Source organism: Caretta caretta, chromosome 9, assembly GCF_965140235.1.
Source record: "Caretta caretta isolate rCarCar2 chromosome 9, rCarCar1.hap1, whole genome shotgun sequence".
Classification (NCBI taxonomy): domain Eukaryota; kingdom Metazoa; phylum Chordata; order Testudines; family Cheloniidae; genus Caretta; species Caretta caretta.
The window spans coordinates 59,217,961-59,238,287 of record NC_134214.1 but is presented as its reverse complement, the minus strand read 5'-3'; the positions used below and the strand labels follow the sequence as shown (position 1 = coordinate 59,238,287).

Sequence of the window (20,327 nt, the reverse complement as noted above, 5' to 3'; positions counted from 1 at the left end):
TAAATTTAATGGAGCTTTGCACTTGAGATGCTTTGCAAACAACCTTAACCTTGTCCCCCACCATGTCCCTCTCTGTATGGACACTAGAGATCCCTCAGCACTAAGAGTAGATATTTGCCCTAGTGTGCTTGGTTAAAATTACACCCTCTGCCCCTCAAAATACACACACAGTTGAACTGGGTGCTTGTCCCCTTCCACCTAGAGGTGGATGACATTGCTGTTCAGTGCTTCTGTATATACAATCTGTATAGGGATTTCGGATCCTACAAGGTGAGCTCACCAGTTAACATATCTGTGCGTCTTTAAACTGACACCATAAAGGGGCCAAAACTTAAATAATAAAAAAGATTATTAAAAATCTGTACAGGTTTTGTTCTCTGAAATCCTCTGTTCAAACAAAACAGATAGAAAATGGGTCTCACGTCTCGCAGATCTGGTAATATTTCTCATCCTGAATGCCATCCTGGATAGGTACGTTGACACTGTAATATCGCCCCTTCCCCAGGCCAATGTCAGACACATCTCCTGTTCCTGAGCAATAAAAAACAAACCCAAACTATCAGTCAGCTAAGGAGAAAATGAGCTCAATAACAGCAGCTGTACAGATCAGAGATGTCTTCCACAGGATGGGAAGAATTGATGCACAGCACACCTTCAGAGAAGTCTGCACTCTACTTCCAACAGGGGAGGTTTTTGAGTTACTGGTTTGAGCATTGGCCTGCTAAACCCAGGGTTGTGAGTTCAATCCTTGAGGGGGCCATTTAGGGATCTGGGGCAAAAATTGGGGATTGGTCCTCTTTGAGCAGGGGGTTGGACTAGATGACCTCCCGAGGTCCCTTCCAACCCTGATATTCTATGATTACCTATGATTACCTTGTTCAAGAAGTATCTGCCCTGGGGCAGATACTTCTAAGATTTCAAACCCTGCAAGCTACAGCCCCAGAGAGAGTTCAGAGACTTCAACACATTAGCAACAGTGGGAGAGGGAAGTATGTACGAACAGACCTACACACAGGTTGCTGCAACTGACAGTGAAAGGGGTTTTGGTAGAATCTGATGTTAAAGGGAGACAGTTAAAGGGATACTGCTGAAGTTTTGGATAAAAGCAATGACCTATCCAAGTGCTAAGGCTCTATATTCCCTAAGGTGTATAATAAATACCACTCTGACAGAAAGAAAGATGGCCCAGTGGTTAGGACTTGGGAGATTTGGGTTTGATTTCCACCTCTGTCACAGACTTCCTTAGGCAAGTCACTCAGTCTCTCTGTACTCAGCTTCCCATCTGTAAGATGGGGATAATATTTCCTTTCTCACAACTACTGTCTGGCTTGCCCAGCAAGACTGTTAGCTCTTTAGGGCAGGGACTGTCTCTCACTATGGGCGTGTCTTCACTGCAGAGAGAACTTGGGCTCTTGCTCAGCTGTGGCCCCTAACCAGGCTCCTATCCACATGCACACACCTCTGACCCAAATGCAGTGGTGCTTTCCCTGGGCGATAGCTGGCTCATCTGGCAAAAGACTAAAGCCTGAATACTGCTTTCACTTGGGCTGCTAACTTGCCTACTTTGCCGTGATGATGCAGGCCATTTGAACGCTGATAGTCTTCCATTACCTTCCCACAATTCCCCCCCATGTTCTCTGAAGGACAGACAAGTTCTCCCACAATTCACTGGAAAAGAACCAGAGAGCAGCTCAGTTACTGCAGTGCTAAGCACCATGCAGCATGCCCCCAGAAGTCCTAGCAACACACACAGGGGAGCCCAGCACCAGTGTGGACACAGAAACTTAAGTATGGATTTGCAGTATGGCTGTCCACACCCAGGCTAGGCCAACCCAGATGCCAATCACCCGAATTAATTCTGCAGTGAGAAGCGTCTGTACAGCACCCAGCACAATGGGTCCTGTGGGGGCCTCTGGGCATTATCATAATACAATAATTGGACAGAGCCTGCAAAAATATGAAGCCTGATCCACAACAAAGCTACACTCAGGGCTTCAGATTTTCACTTTTAACCAACAAACACCAATAAAAAACCCAGAAGTGTTACTCGTATTTAAGGCCTTGTCTACACAGAGCAGTGATGAAGACTACAAAGGTGTGATTTCTAAATTACACCACCACATTGCACATTAATTAGTGAGTGTAGACCCTCCTGGTGCACACTAAACATTCCCTAGTGCGCTTTAATGTAGTACTATTTAAAACAGGCTCTGGCATGGGAGGAGGCAGTGTGAAAGGCTCTGGCAGCTGAGAGTTGCTGGAGCCTTTCCCCACTGCAGTAAAAGGCTCTTGCACTGGGAGGCAGAGAGGAGACATATACTACATATATTCATATGATATACACATAATATAGACATTTTTATACACACACACAACCTCATTACAGTATATACAAAGAAAAAGCCCCCCAACCCCTGAAACATGGAACTCAAAAGTTGCTAAAAATAAACCCTGAAAAGTGAAATTATTAATCTCTGAAAAGCAGAAGCCCTAGCTCTACTGTTAACACCAGCTAAGAATCTGGCCTGTGGTTTGAAGGCCTACAGCTATTCTCGGAGCTGCGCAGGCATCTTGATGCTGCTGGCACACATGCAGTGAAGGTACAACCTCAGAGGAGATGCACTATTCAGGCTCAGTCCTGCAAGGCACCGAGATATCTGGCCCCAATCCAGCAAAGCACATAAGCATGTGCTTAACTTTAAGTACGTAAGTCATCCCAGTGAAATCAATGGGACTATTCAAATGCTCAAAGTTAAGTACATGCTTAAGTGCTTTGCTGGATTGGGGCCAGAGGGCTCAGCACATGGCAGGACAGACCTACATGGGTTGCACAGCACCTATGAACAGGATATGGTGACGATAAAACTTGTCATAAGAGGTTTCTTGGTCAATATCATGGAAAATCATTTCCTAACACTAAACTGGAATGGATTTAGAAAGATTCACTGATCATTTAAGATCTTCACTGACTTTACATTTCACTCAGCTCAGACAGTAAAACTAGACTCGCCAGCTTCACGCAGGGTTTCTATAGTCAGTTACACTTTCTGCACAGCACTGTTGCGTTTGGGTTGCCAACATTGCAGGGGACATCTGAATTACATTTTCCTTCAATTACAAAAGCTGACATGAATTGAGGCTTTTAAGGTTTATTTAACACTAAACCTAAAAAATTCATTAAATGTTCCCTTTAAACAAAAAAGCTATTTTAAAAATTTTACCTCTGATCGGAGCAAACAGTGTGTCACATGAAAAAGCGGAAAACACTGGTAAGAGTTGCTTCTTGATTATCATACACATTGTAAGGAGAGTGGTCACTTTAGATAAGCTATTATCAACAGGAGAGTGGGTTTGTGTGTAGGGGGGTGGGGAGAAAACCTGGATTTGTCCTGGAAATGGCCCACCTTGATTATCATACACATTGTAAGGAGAGTGATCACTTTACATAAGCTATTACCAGCAGGAGAGTGGGGTGGGGGGAGAGAAAACCTTTTGTAGTGATTAACTCCCATTTTTTCATGATTTGTGTGTACAAAAACATCTTTTGTATTTTCCACAGTATGCATCCGATGAAGTGAGCTGTAGCTCACGGAAGCTTATGTTCAAAAAAATTGGTTAGTCTCTAAGGTGCCACAAGTCCTCCTTTTCTTTCTATACATCTAATCATATCACAACTGAAAGCAGGTAAAGAGGACGACTGCAGACGTTTCTTGACAGAGTCCTGCAAAGCTTTCACTAGTGCCAATAGAGCCCTCCCTAGCCATTGACAGGCTAACTCATACAGTATGTCTATATTCACGGTGGCATGTAAAGTACAGACACTGCCCACCCAGCTAGCATGGGTATAACTAGCAATGTAGAGACGGTGAGACAGGACTTAGACAAGAAGGTTAGAGTGCCCTACATGCCTGAACCCCCACGGTAGATATTCGACACGGGCTGTGTACAGCCCAAGCAGTGCCTCACATGCCTACACCACTATTTTTAGCAGCATAGTGTCCCCGCTGTCTCCTCACTGCCAGAGCCTTTCACTGTGCCATATAGTGTCTGTACTCGACACGCTGCAGTAAGTGAAGACATAGCTCTAGAGATTCCCACGTTAGAGCCTCACCGCCTACCTCTCTTGAAAAACGCACAAGCAAAGGATGCCTTGCATCTCATCGCATTGTCCCCTCTCCCCTCTAAAGGTATACAGAGGGTGAGGTTGCCCTCAGTGCTCCTTCTGGGCTCATTCAAGCACTGCTGATGCTCTACTTTTTTCTCTGCTACACAGCAGGACACCAGCCCAGGCAGAGAGCGGCAGCACAGTGGAATGGACCCAGCAGTGGCTGTGCCCTTGAGGTATAGTGTCGGGAAGAAGCTGAGGAAGTGCATTACAGAGTGTATGGGCTCCTCTTATATTGTTTTCTGGGTAGAGAGAGGATTCAGACACAGATGGGTGGTGGGAAACCTGGAAAGAGTGAAGGGGACAGGACATAACCCAAGCGCAGAAACTGCTAGTTAGTGAAGCCATAATAAGATTGCTTACCTGGGAAAAATCCTGGTGAAAACTTATGCAGAGACACAGTCATGACTTTGGAGGTGAAACTAAAGGCATCTTCCACACCTAACAGGGAGAGAGAAAGAAACTCAGGTGTCACTTACTCACATAAACTACACATTACAAAGAAAACACAAGAGCTCACCTCAAACAAGCAGTAGGGGAAAGGGAGAGAATGCGCAAAAGGCAGACATGACACAGTAAATCCATCCTTAACAAATGGAGATGAGTTCAAATGTGGCGTGGATGACAAGTGAAATGAGTTTTACTGGTCTCAACCTAATCATCGGTGAATGCATCTCCACATCACAAATCATTGCAAAAGTCAGCAGCACTGGTATTGTCTGCTCAGACTGGAAGAGCAGAGAACAGCCTGGCAGCTCAGAATTAGGGTGCCCCAGGACAAACCTGTCCCTGATTATAACCAGAGTTAATGGTCCATCCCTTTTAGCAGCACTCCAGTTCACCAAGTCTCTTTTTAATATACATAGACACTGGGAAAGAAGTTGCAGAAGACTTAACACAAACCAAATGTGGGGGGGAAATGGACCAAAATGAAACACACCATAAAAATTAGGAGAGCAGGAAATGTTAAAAAGTGTTGAAATAATGGCCCCAATGCAGAGAGCAGCTTCAGTCAAGGCCCGTTCCGGATTTTGTTTTATAGAATCATCATTTAGTATGGATTGCTGCAACACCAAAAATCTGCATTGACAACATTAAGCAATTAAGCCCCAGGATTGGCCATGACACAGTCCTGCGTCCTGTATGGAAGGCAAGGGGCAGTGAGGAAATCCTCTTGCTGGAGACCCTTGGCGGAATGGCTTAATAGAATTAGAGCTTGTTAATACAGAGCTTATTGTTTTTAATATTCCACCACTGCTCAGAACATCACCACAGGGCCTTGTGTTTTAATAATACAGAGCAAGCACCAGGAGTTGGGAGAGCCATACAAGGCATCTCCTAACACGAGTCAGCAACTAGCCCTAGGTGCTCAAAGGTATTTAGGCACCTAAACTCTTACTAAAATCAATGGGAGTTAGGTGCTTAAATACCTTAAAGACCTGGGCCTAAGTGAATTGAGGGAACCTCACCTTGCTAAGTGGAGAAAAAGCCATTCTTTACAGCAGCGGTTCTCAAACTTCATTGCACTGTGACCCCCTTCTGACAACAAAAATTACTACATGACCCCAGGAGTGGGGACTGAAGCCTGAGCTTGCTGCCCTGGGTTGGGGGGCCCAAAACCCGAGCCCCACCGCCCCAGGTGGAGGCACTAAAGCCGAAGATCAAGGGCGTCAGCCCTGGCCAGCGGGCACGTAATCTGAGCCCTGTTGTCCAGGGCTGAAGCCCTTGGGCTTTGGCTTTGTCCCCAGGTGGTGGGGCTCAGGCTTCAACTTCAGCCCCAGGCAGCAGGGCTTGGGCTTCAGCCCTGGACCCCAGAAAGTCTAATGCCAGCCCTGACAATCCCATTAAAACAGAGTCCTAACCCACTGACCCACAGTTTGAGAACCCCTGCTTTACAGCAAGATGAGAGCTAGCACCTCTGGCTTGTGAAAGCTGCACTCTAGACATCCTCCTCCATACATGAGTCTGTTTGCAGGGCCCCAGTGCCTCACCACTCTTCACTTCCCACCAGCAGCATTGGCGAGGAGACATGGGCTATGGCGCTGATGACACCCCAGCCTGCCCTAGCTCTTCACTTATATCAACCCAAGTGAATCAGTCATGTGCTCTACCAGGGGTCAGGTAGAGATCGGGGCCTGGATCTGGCCTAGCTGACAAAGGCTCAACTCACTGAAGACTGCAATGATACTGGTAGATTGGGGAAAACAATGAAAAGATTTGGCCAGAATTATACCTGTCCCTCTGAATGCGTATCTGCCGTCTTAGGATCTGGCTAGATCCCCAGACATTGCAATCAAGACAGCTGTTTCACAACTCCATTAGAAGGCTGGGACTTTTTTGGATGCCACTAATCCACATGTTTATTACCTTGACCTGAGGGTACCACCGTGCATTCGACATGGGAGAGTACCTTAAACCAACTAGCAAATCCAAGTGTGTACAGACTGCAGCATCCCACTTGCTATGCAGGGTATCAAGACAGAACACCAGAGCTCCTAGATCTACACTGGTTTCTGGAAATCATGTAAAGGTGTTGGCTCTGACCCGTTAAGCTCTGAGTGGTTTGGCCCCTCCCATTTAAGAGAACCTCTCAGTCCTCGTGCTGTACTGCTGGAGTTTAGCTCTAGTGCATCTGCTGATTTCAAGTCCCCTTGGTGTTAAAGAGAAGGATCTACTGGCAGGGTCTTCTTCTAGAGGAGCCCTCAGCAGCATAGCCTCTTCCCCCATACCTAAATAGTCCAAAGTAGCCTGGATCTGCCGAACTTCAGGGCATGATGCAAATCTCATCTATTTTCACAGCCTGAAGAGCAGCTCTCATCACCCTTCTTCTATGGGGCAGCGGAACTGCTTTCTTTCCCTTAGTTGTAGTTGATTAATAGCAGGGATGTTTTTCTAAAAGTTATGCTCTAGTTTAAACAGCAGTTCTGCAAGGGTAGTCCAGTGGCATGCATTACACAGGAGCCCAGACTAGGTGATCACAGGTGTCCCCTCTGGACTTGCAATCTGTGCAAGAGCAGTAATGGGGCGAGATGAGGCTGTTCATTTGTGTACATTTTGTTTGAAGAAGTGTATTTTTACTTTATGGCTGAGGTGTCAAGAGTTCAGCACTGGGGCTTTTCATATGATTTTATAAACCCAAACAAACAGGCACAAAGCCTGCCCACCTGCCACTTTATCTTCAAACTGCTTTGGGCAATCTCTATTGCAGTAACAGCCCCTCAGCGATCCTGGCTCCCGCAAAGCTTCCCCAAAGCACTGCCCTGCCAGGACTGCTTAGCAGCCCAAATGGCGGCCTTACCATCCCCATGATGCAAGTCCAAGTCAATATAGAGGATGCGGTCGAATTTCTGACGCAGCCTCAGGATGCCCAGGACAGCGTCATTTAGGTAGCAAAAGCCAGAAGCTTCATCTCTGCAAGGAAACATTCAGGAAGTTAAACATCCCCAAGTGGAGACAAGACAGTTGTTCTCCCCAACCTTTGCCCCCTGCACCCTCCACAACCCCCATCCAGCAGCATGGCATCCATCTTGTCTGGACTAAAAGAAGGAGCACTAAGGCACGGCTGTCAACTAGCCCCACTGGTCAGGAGCAGCAACGTGAGAGCCAGCCACAAGACACACAGAGTATCTGATCAGTTACATGGGACTTTGGAAACCTGGGCTCGATGTCCAGCTTGAAATGTTAAATATGAGGTTGCTGGTCTTGTCCCATACCAAAACAGACATCATGGCCTCTGGTGGCTTGAGAGACTGTGCTCGAGTGGCCCAGGGATGAACAGCAGAGGGAAGTACAGAGCAGCTAAACACAAAAATTCAGCTGCCATTAGCCTCTTGCAAATCTAAAACACTTTAAGTGAATTTGCTGCTACTGAAAGGTGGCAGATTGACAGTCCAGTGCCTAAAACTCCTCTGTCTGCGCACAGTACTGAGACACTGCAGCACAATCTTCCCCCTGCCAATGCACCTCAGCCCTACCTTGGAGAGACATATCCCGCCTTTCTCCCACCATGGAGGTCTACAAGCCCAAGCTAATCTTTGTAGGCAGTCTCAGCTGATTGGCTAAAAGTGAGCAGTCTGGCGCTCTGGACTCCTGCTGCTAGGAACTCCCCCAAGAACTCCGACACCCAACAGATAAAGCCAAAGTACTCAGCATTGGCCTTACTTCAAGGATAGCAATCAAACCACTGCTGTCCTGGGCTGGATCCCACTCCCACCCAGTCTCCATTTAGTTTTGATGGTTGAAATCCACCTCATAGCTTGCACATGCAAGAAGTGTATATCCCCAATGAAGTGTAACAATGCAGCTCAGAGGAAGAGGAGTGCAACTTTAAACACTCCTCCCCCTCCAGAAAATTCACCAGCGAGGGAGTCATTGGGGTGGGAATTAAGCTGCTGGTAGGAATGGCTTCCTTCCTCCCCCCATGGAAAGGAGGGCCCATGAAATTAATGTGAAACATGCTTTCCTTGCTCATGTGTATCTGCCACATTGTCATATAAATGGAGGAAATGCAAGCTGCTGTAGGGAAACTGCTGTCCCCAGCTAGTGCATGGGACTTTTACATTCCCAGCACTGCCTCTGCAGAAAAGTCCTATTTTTCCTATCCCAGGAATTCTTCATATGTACAAGGCTGATTTAAGGAGACAGCAAGAAAAGGAAAAGGGGAAATCACCACTTTGTAAGAATCCAGGCTGAATGCTGGCTCAGATCTGCTGTGGAAAGCATGTTAATACAGAAGTCACCTAAGCACAACCCCTAGAGTTCTCTTTGAGAGGCAGGACAGCACAATGAACTCAGCACCACACAACAGGAGTCAGGAGACCTGGGTTCTATTTCCAGTTCTGCCACTAACGGGCTGTGTGACCGCAGGGAAGTCACTTAACTGCTTTGTGCCTCAGTTTCCCACCCCCTCACCCGCCAGTAAAGTGGGGGTAACAATAGTCACCCATCTAGAAGCCCATTAAAGGGAAAGAAAGAATATCAATAACCCAATATCTAAGACGAAGCTGCAAGCTTCATGGGCCATAAGCCTTAATATCTTGATCCTGATATTCATGCCACTGCACTAAAGGGAAGGGCAGCTGCAATCTTCTCCCTTTTATGGAAGTTAAAGGCAGCCCTCCAACTTCTGGAACACTGTCCATGTGACCGTTGGCTGGCCAAAGTTTGGGTGCCCATATCCCAGGAGGTTTAGGAGCATGCTGAATTCTAGCAGAACAAGGAATGCTGGTGCCTTTCTTACAGGATACAATCCAATAAAAAGCAAAGCTGTGAAGAAAATCCTTCTGCACTTTCAAAGCCCAGTCACAAAAGCTGACCTACAGTCCTGCCCACTTTGAGTAATCCACACAATAAATCAAGGTAACTTTTTCTCAGCCAGGGCCTTGCTCTCTTTGGCAGCAATCTCCAGCTCTTTGTCATGCTTGGAGCTAGCGTCTGTGAGCAGAGCATCAGCAATGCAACAGTAAACACCTGGAGCACAGCCACAATAAGTCTTCCAGGCAGGCAGAATTGGCCACCACTCAGTTACTCCTGGGGGAATTCTGTGCCACTGCGCGCGTGCAGAATTCATGTCCCCGACAGATTTCTTTGCTTCCCCGCACAAAACTTACTCTCTGACGGGGAAGCAAAGGGAAGCCGCAAGAGCAGTCACGTGCCACTCCCCAGCAGTGTGCGTGCATCGTTTCAGGTGCCAGAAGCAGCTAGCAGAGGCGTTAATTACTGGGGGAAAGGACTGGGGATGCCCCGGCCAGTGGCTTCTATCCAGCTGCTAGTCCCAGCTGGGCTGGGGAGGATGGGACTTCCTCTTCCCCTGCAAGGAGCAGCCAGGACTAGGTCAAATCCAGCCCCAGAAACCTCTCCAGCTGCAGGAAGCTCCACACCCCTCTGTTTCCTGCCTCCATTGCTCCTGAGCTATGGGGGGAAGGGTCACTGAGCTATTGGGGGAGGGGGCACAGATCGCCCCACCAAACCTCACCCCCGTACCCAGAACCCCCCCACCGAGCCCCACCTCCCTGCATCCACACCCCATCCTTGCACCCAGACTGCCACCTGCAACTGAACTCCCACTCCAGAAGCCCCACCCTACCTGCACCACTCTGACAAGCTCCCTGCACCCACACCCCACTGAGCCATACCAAGTCAGCACACAGACCCACCCCATGAAGCCAGCACTCAGACACCCCCCATGAGCTCCAACCACCTTCACCTTGACCCCCCTGCAGAGTCCCAGTACCTCTGCACCTAGAACCACCCCCAACAAGCCCATTCATCCAGATCCCCCCTCACCCAGATCCCTCACCAAGCCGCCTGCACCCAGATTGCTCCAAACAGAACCCCATCATACCTGAATCTCCCCACATTAAGCCCCTCCACACTTGGATCCTGCTGGACTGAGTCTGCCTGCCTCCATACAGCTAGTGTGATTGGCACGGTGGGGCGGGGCCCTGGGGTGTTTCTGGGGCAGGCCTGACCCTTACAATGTGTCAGGGTCAGCTGCAGCCTTACCGCCGAGTCCATGTCTGGGGTGGAGGGTGGGCTGCAGGGTGATCTCCCACCTCTGTGCCTGGGCTCCCATTGCCATGCTGGAGCCTCCACATTTATTGCTTGACAAATAAAAATTGCAAAATTTTGCAGACTTTTAAAATTTTGGGCGCAGAATGCCCTCAGGAGTAACTCAGGGCAGGCTGACCCATACAGTGCTTTCTAGCCCACTTTTAAGGGTGTGTCTACACTGCCGCTGGGAATGAGCCTCCCAGCCCGGGTCCATAGTCTCACACTAGCATGCTGAAACAGCTGTGTAGATGCTGCAGCTTGGGCCAGACCTCAAGCTCTGGGCCTGGGTGGGGTGGGGGGGCTTGAGAGCCTGAGCCACAACAGCTACACAGCCAGCACAAGTCTGTGGACCAGGGCTGGCAGACTTGCTCCCAGTGGCAATGTAGACATGTCCACTATGGTTCAAGTTACAGGGCCTCCCCTGTTCCTTTACCAGACTTGTCCATGTTCTCAGACCTCACTACTGGAAATGTTGCTGGATATTCACCCTGTGGTTCTCTCTGCTCAGTATCCTCACCACCACCACTCTCTGCCTCTGCGGCACAAGATTGTGGGGTAGATGGGAACAAGCTCTGGAGAGTAGTCTTGAAGTTTCTAACACTCATGCTGCAAATTGGCACGGGTACTGTCCAGGGACCCTCTAGCTCCATTAACAGAGAAATGCTAGGGACTGTTTCTCTAAAAGCATCCAGGGAGCATTTTTTAGTTTTACTAACATACAGGCTATTTTTCCCATTTTAAATGTTTGACATTTAAGATTATGGCTTCTGCTTAACTTCACCTGGGCTCCACGGTAATAAAACTGCTGAACCAGTACATTAAGAGAGCCCCTGCTAGACTGTCCCCCCCACCACAGAACTGGGGACAGAGTATTTTAGCATACTAACCATACACCATAAGAGATTGATCGGGTTACAAGTGATATGGCTTCCTGGACTAGTCTCTCATAGACCACGGCCCACATTACAGAGCTAACAATTCACAGGATGACTGACAATCTTCTCCGGGACTGGACTAGCAGAGGATGCTGAAGTTGGGCACTTAGCTAGTGGGTAAAACTAGGTAGCAGTTCAGGACTGGTGTAGCAGGGGTCACTGGAAAGGCCACAAAGACAGGATTGGGGAGGTGCATTGGCAAGGCTGTGCAGGGAACCTGCAGCGTCCACCAGCCCTGTCTCTTGGCCATCTTTATTAGAATCAAATGTACTTTTTAAAAATGTACTTTTTAAAAATAATGAATCTCCCTCTCCCCAAAAAGAGCACAACTGGATTCTAAGCCAGGGCAGGTCTCCAACAGCTAGATCACTCCCCACTGTATTTTCCACTGAATGCATCCGATGAAGTGAGTTGTAGCTCATGAAAGCTTATGCTCAGATAAATTTGTTAGTCTCTAAGCCCTGGTCTACACTAGGAGTTTAGGTCAAATTTAGCAGCATTAAATCGATGTAAACCTGCACCCGTCCACACGATGAAGCCCTTTTTTTCGACTTAAAGGGCTCTTAAAATCAATTTCCTTAATCCACCTCTGACAAGTGGATTAGCGCTTAAATCGGCCTTGCCGGGTCGAATTTGGGGTACTGTGGACGCAATTAGACGGTATTGGCCTCCGGGAGCTATCTCAGAGTGCTCTATTGTGACCGCTTTGGACAGCATTCTCAACTCAGATGCACTGGCCAGGTAGACAGGAAAAGGCCCGCGAACTTTTGAATTTCAATTTCCTGTTTGCATGGTCACCTGCAGCTTGCCACGCTGGCCAGAGCTCATCAGCAGAGGTGACCATGATGGAGTCCCAGAATCGCAAAAGAGCTCCAGCATGGACCAAACGGGAGGTACGGGATCTGATCACTGTATGGGGAGAGGAATCCGTGCTATCAGAACTCCGTTCCAGTTTTCGAAAGGCCAAAACCTTTGTCAAAATCTCCCAGGGCATGAAGGACAGAGGCCATAACAGGGACTCGAAGCAGTGCCACGTGAAACTTAAGGAGCTGAGGCAAGCCTACCAGAAAACCAGAGAGGCAAACGACCGCTCCGGGTCAGAGCCCCAAACATGCTGCTTCTATGATGAGCTGCATGCCATTTTAGGGGGTTCAGCCACCACTACCCCAGCCGTGTTGTTTGACTCCTTCAATGGAGATGGAGGCAACATGGAAGCAGGTTTTGGGGACGAGGAAGATGATGATGATGTTGTAGATAGCTCACAGCAAGCAAGCGGAGAAACCAGTTTTCCCAACAGCCAGGAACTGTTTCTCACCCTGGACCTGGAGCCAGTACCCCCCGGACCCACCCAAGGCTGCCTCCCGGACCCGCCAGGTGGAGAAGGGACCTCTGGTGAGTGTGCCTTTTAAAATAGTATACATGGTTTAAAAGCAAGCATGTTTAATGATTAATTTGCCCTGGCATTCGCGGCTCTCCTGGATGTACTCCCAAAGCTTTTGCAAAAGGTTTCTGGGGAGGGCAGCCTTATTCCATCCACCATGGTAGGACACTTTACAACAGCAGGCCAGTAGCATGTACTCGGGAATCATTGTACAACAAAGCATTGCAGTGTATGTTTGCTGGCATTCAAACAACATCCGTTCTTTATCTCTCTGTGTTATCCTCAGGAGAGTGGTATCATTCATGGTCACCTGGTTGAAATAGGGTGCTTTTCTTCAGGGGACACTCAGAGGTGCCCGTTCCTGCTGGGCTGTTTGCCTGTGGCTGAACAGAAATGTTCCCCGCTGTTAGCCGGGGGGGGGGGGGGATGGGGGTGTGTGTGAGGGGCTAGCCACATGGTGGGGGGAGGTAAAATGCGACCTTGGAACGAAAGCACATATGCTGTGTATGTAATGTTAACAGCAAGGTTTACCGTGAAAGAGTGTAGCCATTGTTCTAGAAAATGTGTCTTTTTAAATATCACTGCCTCTTTTTTTTTCTCCACCAGCTGCATGTGTTTCAATGATCACAGCATCTTCTCCTTCCTAGAGGCTAGTGAAGATTGGAAGGCGAAAAAAACGCACTCGTGATGAAATGTTCTCTGAGCTCATGGTGTCCTCCCACACTGACATAGCACAGATGACTGTGTGGAGGCAGACAATGTCAGAGTGCAGGAAAACACAATATGACTGGGAGGAGAGGTGGCAGGCTGAAGAGAGTAAGTGGCGGGCTGAAGAGAGGGCTGAAGCTCAAATGTGGCGGCAGCGTGATGAGAGGAGGCAGGATTCAATGCTGAGGCTGCTGCAGGATCAAACCAATATGCTCCAGTGTATGGTTGAGCTGCAGGAAAGGCAGCAGGAGCACAGACCGCCGCTACAGCCCCTGTGTAACCAACCGCCCTCCTTCCCAAGTTCCATAGCCTCCTCACCCAGATGTGCAAGAACGTGGTGGGTGGGCCTCCGGCCACTCCACCCCAGAGGATTGCCCAGGCAACAGAAGGCTGGCATTCAATAAGTTTTGAAGTTTTAAACTTTTAAAGTGCTGTGTGGCCTTGTCCTTCCCTCCTCCACCACCCCTCCTGGTGCTTCTCTCCTCCACCACCCCTCCCAGGCTACCTTGGTAGTTATCCCCCTATTTGTGTGATGGATGAATAAAGAGTGCATGAATGTGAAGCAACAATGACTTTATTGCCTCTGACAGCGGTGATCGAAGGGAGGAGGGGAGGGTGGTTAGCTTACAGGGAAGTAGAGTGAACCAAGGGGCGGTGGGTTTCATCATGGAGAAACAAACAGAACTTTCACACCGTAGCCTGTCCAGTCATGAAACTGGTTTTCAAAGCTTCTCTGATGCGCACCGCGCTCTCCTGTGCTCTTCTAACCACCCTGGTGTCTGGCTGTGTGAAACCAGCAGTCAGGCGATTTGCCTCAACCTCCCACCCCGCCATAAATGTCTCCCCCTTACTCTCTCAGGTATTATGGAGCGCACAGCAAGCAGTAATAACAGTGGGAATACTGGTTTCGCTGAGGTCTAAGCGAGTCAGTAAACTGCGCCAGCGCGCTTTTAAACGTCCAAATGCACATTATACCACCATTCTGCGCTTGTTCAGCCTGTAGTTGAACAGCTCCTGACTACTGTCCAGGCTGCCTGTGTATGGCTTCATGAGCCATGGCACTAAGGGGTAGGCTGGGTCCCCAAGGATACATATAGGCATTTCAACGTCCCCAACATTATTTTCTGGTCTGGGAATAAAGTCCCTTCTTGCAGCTTTTGAAACAGACCAGAGTTCCTGAAGATGCGAGCGTCATGTACCTTTCCCGGCCATCCCATGCTGATGTTGGTGAAACGTCCCTTGTGATCCACCAGTGCTTGCAGCACTATTGAAAAGTACCCCTTGCGGTTTATGTACTCGCCGGCTTGGTGCTCCGGTGCCAAGATAGGGATATGGGTTCCGTCTATGGCCCCACCACAGTTAGGGAATCCCATTGCAGCAAAGCCATCCACTATGACCTGCACATTTCCCAGGGTCACTACCCTTGATATCAGCAGATCTTTGATTGCGTTGGCTACTTGCATCACAGCAGCCCCCACAGTAGATTTGCCCGCTCCAAATTGATTCCCGACTGACCGGTAGCTGTCTGGCGTTGCAAGCTTCCACAGGGCTATCGCCACTCGCTTCTCAACTGTGAGGGCTGCTCTCATCTTGGTAGTCTTGTGCCTCAGGGCAGGGGAAAGCAAGTCACAAAGTTCCATAAAAGTGCCCTTACGCATGCGAAAGTTTCACAACCACTGGGAATCGTCCCAGACCTGCAACACTATGCGGTCCCACCAGTCTGTGCTTGTTTCCTGAGCCCAGAATCAGCGTTCCACCGCATGAACCTGGCCCATTAGCACCATGATGCCCACATTGCCAGGGCCCCTGCTTTGAGAGAAGTCTGTATCCATGTCCTCATCACTCACATGAGGCTGACCATGCTGACATCGCCTACTCGCCCGGTATCGCTTTGCCAGGTTCCGGTGCTGCATATACTGCTGGATAATATGTGTGGTGTTTAATGTGCTCCTAATTGCCAAAGTGATCTGAGCGGGCTCCATGGTTGCTGTGGTATGGCGTCTGCACAGAAAAAAGGCGCGGAACGATTGTCTGCCGTTGCCCTGACGGAGGGAGGGGCAACTGACGACATGGTTTACAGGGTTGGCTTACAGGGAATTAAAATCAACAAAGGGGGTGGCTTTGCGAGAAACTGAATGGCCCCCTCAAGGATAGAACTCAAAACTGGGTTTGGCAGGCCGTTGATTTCACAGAGGGAAGGAGGAGAAAATGAATACAAAACAAATCTGGTCTATTTCTTGTTTTGAGCCACTTCATCTATCTTTATACAGCTTGCTGGCAGCAGACTGTGCAATACGACCGCTAGCCATCATCATCTCCTGGGTGCTTGGCAGAAGACGGTGCAGTATGATGACTAGCCATCATCTTCTGGTGGCTGGAGGTTAACAGACAGTGCACTGCCGGTAGGACTGAATCGCCACGAGATGAAACTTAAAAGGGAAATGACCTGGCTGAGTCACTCCCATGTTTGCCCAGGCGCCCAATTAAAAGAGCACCCAGGACTACATCGATGACGGCTACCAGTCATACTGCACTGTCTGCTGCCAAAAGGCAATTAACTGCTGCTGTGTAGCGATGCAGTACCACGTCTGCCAGCACCCAGGAGACATACAGTAACGGTTTGCTGAGCGGGCTCCATGCTTGCCGTGGTATGGCGTCTGCACAGGTAACTCAAGAAGAAAGGCGCAAAACGATTGTCTGCCCCTGCTTTCACGGAGGGAGGGAGGGAACAGGGGCCTGACGATATGTACCCAGAACCACTCGCGACAATGTTTTAGCCCCATCAGGCACTGGGATTTCTACCCAGAATTCAGATGGGCAGCGGAGACTGCGGGAACTGTGGGATAGCCACCCACAGTGCAATGCTCCAGAAGTCGACGGTTGCCTCGGTACTGTGGACACACTCCGCCGACTACATGCACTTAGAGCACTTGTGTGGGGACACACACAATCAAGTGTATAAAACCGCTTTCTACAAAACCGACTTCTAAAAATTCGACCTAATTTCGTACTGTAGACATACCCTAAGGTGCCACAAGTCCTCCTTTTCTTTTTCTCATGAAGAGAATTACTGTCCCCAGTTATACTGGCTCAAGTTTGCATTAGGTGCTGATGGAAGGAAACACCATTGTTCTCTGTATCATGACTACAGCTTCTACACCAGGTGGGAGTGCCAGTGTAGACCAGCAAAGGGAACTGTAACCACTGTAGGGTCTACATAGCCAGGCATTGAACTGGAGGGGTCCTCCAGGATCATAGAGTCCAGTTCCCCGCAACCCTGTCACCTAATTCCATTCATAGAGACAGGCCTAATTCTTCTAGATGGCAGAGTGAGATGACACATGGATTAAGATGCTGGTGGCCACCAGGATCTCCTCTATACTAGCACTCCCACTATTGCTACCACCAGTGGAGCTGACCAAGATAAAGCTAGTGCAGATAAGAGCAGTGAGAGAACCATCTTAGGGAAATTACTGAAGGGACACTGAGAATTGCTGACTTTTACTGCTGCAATCCCAGGGTGACTGACACACAAAAACAATCTAAGGAGAGCACGTATGGATCCCTTTGGCAAGTGCTTTCAATTTTTTGTCCGTAGCTGATAAGAATGGTTAAAGGGGTAACTACAACAGGTCATACTGAAAGGTGAACTGTCAGGCTGGAGGGAGGTTACTATTGGAGCTCTTCAGGGTTTGGTCTTGGGACCAATCTTATTTAACATTTCCATTTATGACTTTGGAACAAAAAGTGGGAGTATGCTAATAAAATTTGCAAATGACACAAAGTTTGGAGGTATTGCCAATACGGAGGAGGACGGCAACATCATAACAGAAGATCTGGATGACCTTGAAACCTGGAGTAACAGAAATGAGATGAAATTTAACAGTTCAAGGTGCAAGGTCATGCATCTAGGGACTCACAACAAGATTTTTTTTTGCTATAAGCTGGGGACGTATCAGTTGGAAGTGACAGCGCGGGAGAAAGACCTGGGTGTATTTCTCAATCACAGGATCACTCTGAGATGCCATGAAAAAGGCTAATCCAATCTTAGGATGCATCAGGTGAGGTATTGCAAGTAGAGACAGGTAAGTGTTTAGTACCATTATACAAGGCACTGGTGAGACCTCATCTGGAATGCTGTGTGCAGTTCTGGTCTCCCATGTTTAAGAAAGATGAATTCAAACTGGAACAGGTACAGAGAAGGGCAACTAGGATGATTCGAGGAACAGAGAAACTACCTTATGAGAGGAGCCTTCAGGTGCGTGGCTTGTTAGTCTAACCAAATGAAGGCTATGGGGAGATATGTGTTTAGAAAGAGCAAACCTAAGAGGGACAAACACCAGGGAGGAAGAGGAGTTATTTATGGTAAAGGCCAATGTTGGCTTAGGAACAAATGGATATAAACTGGCCCTCAGTAAGTTAAAACTTGAAATTAGATGATGGTTTCTAACCATCAAAGTAGCGAAGTTCTGGAACAGCCTTCCAAGGGGAGCAGTGGGGGCAAAAAAACCCAAACCCTAACTGGTTGCAAGACTCATCTGGAGAGGATGGTATGATTAGATTGCCTATAATGGCATCTGGCCCACCCACGATTTCTATTAGCAAATATCTCCAATGGCTGGAGATGAGATACTAGAGGGAGAGGGCTCTAAGTTACTACGGTGAATTCTTTCCCAGGTGTCTGATTGGTGGGTCCCGCCCACATGCTCCGGGTCTAACAGATTGCCATGTTTGGAGTCAGAAAGGAATTTTCTGGATGGGCAGACATCCTGGAGGATTTTCACCTTCGTCTACAGCTTGGGGCCTGGGTCACTTGCTGATCTGAACTTGAATAAATGGTCGATTCTCTGTAACTTGAAGGCTTTAAATCAAACTTTGAGGACTTTGGTAACTCAGCCAGTGATAATGGGCTTATTACTTATTATTTGGTAACTCAGCCAGTGATAATGGAGTGGGTGGGTGAGGTTCTGTGGCCTGCGATGTGCAGGAGGTCAGACTAGACGATCAGACTAGACGGTCCCTTCTGGCCTTAAAGTCTGTGAGTGGCAAAGAGGCCTTTTACACCCAATCTGTGCTGACAAGACAGCAACATCAGCTGTTTGGGTCTTTTGAAGTTGTCGATCTTTGTAAATATAGTAGATGACAAATTTAAAATACTAATCAAAGAAAAGTAGAACCAGCTATTGCCAACTCCCAACCAGCTATTGCCCTTCCAGGATGGAGCATTAGCTGCTGCAAAGATGCCTCCTTTGGGAGGATAATATTTGGGATAATTTATCTCCTAGATTCATGCTGGATGAAAGCTTTGAGCATGGTACCAGAGGTGAAACATCAGTGTTTGATCAATAAAGGGCACCAACCCTTAGCTCCAATCCATCCTAGACTATTTTGAACTTCAAGCCCTGAGCCCATGAAGACGGTGGTTTCCATTTCCATGCTTATGACCTCAGGAAGCAATTAAGCCAATATCCTGCTTCCCCCAAAAGCAGATTATTTTGACAAAGGAGCACTTATTCTGAATACACACCCATTTGACTCAGGAATCCAAAATAAAAGCGTGTGTGTGTGTATACACCCACACCCCAACGGTTGCAGAAAAAGCAGTAAGTTCAAGAAAGATAAAAGGTGAAGAGTGTACTTATTCACTTTCAGTGTGGCACAACAGCTCCTGCCTCTAAGATACAAAGGATTATTATTAGTTTAATTGCATGTACCGAGACAGTGTGTGTCCAACAGATAAACCCTCTCCCTTCATTCTGTTTTGCACCATGCTTACAGTTTACCTGAATATTGCTCATTCCTTTCAATGTGCCAAGATCAAATTTGAGACAGAGACCCATGTTGAAATATGTGGGATTATCGTACAAAATTTTACAGTAATGCTACTTGTTTCTGAAGACATGGATAACTGGGGAAGTACCAAAAATTAGTGAAGAGCAAGTAGACAATATTCAAAGAGAAAAGGAAAATGATCCTAGCAATAACCATCTGAAAGTCTAAACACAATCCCCAAGAGAAATGATGGTCCATCCAGCATGAAGAAAGAGCCACCGAATTGACTCACATGCAATAAGCAGCATGAGTTCATAAAGAATAATTCTTTAGACAAAACTGACTTTTTTGGACAGAATTACTAAATTATCAGCAGGCTAAGGGAACCTATGTGAATAATATATTTGGATTTAGTAAGCCATTAGATGCAGAGTGTCACAAAATCTTAACAAAAAAATAATTCAAATTGATTTGCAACAGAACATTGTCATGAGGACTAAAAACTAGAGAATGAAAGCAAAGGAAAATAACTGGCAACGTAGCAACTCAGGTGGGGACGACAGAGACCAGTGTTAGGACCACTCTTATTTAAGAACTTTATTAACTATCTAGAGGAGAGGTTATGTAGCACAACAATGAAATTTGCAGACGCTACTAAATTGGGAGGAATTGAAAACAGCAGTGAGGACACAAAAGTCACAGAAAGGGGAAACTTGGATTAAAAAAAATCTAAATGAGATTGACCCTGGAAAAAGGCAGCTAGGGAAAACGACCCAATACTCATACTTAATGTGGGGAAACCTAGAATGCAGCA

The 20,327-nt window shown here is 47.7% G+C and overlaps 1 protein-coding gene across 8 annotated transcripts in view; it reads right to left on the bottom strand.

The window, feature by feature from the left end:
- HDAC8 (histone deacetylase 8) overlaps positions 1-20,327 on the bottom strand; it is a 156,097-nt gene that overhangs the window by 101,054 nt on the left and 34,716 nt on the right. For all 8 annotated transcript variants that reach the window (XM_048863416.2, XM_048863408.2, XM_048863418.2 and 5 more), the window contains 3 exons: positions 7,464-7,576; positions 4,529-4,606; positions 423-531 (listed from right to left, as the gene is read on the bottom strand). In XM_048863416.2, coding sequence (XP_048719373.1) covers positions 423-531; positions 4,529-4,606; positions 7,464-7,576 — 300 coding nt within the window. The remainder of the gene's footprint in view (positions 1-422; positions 532-4,528; positions 4,607-7,463; positions 7,577-20,327) is intronic.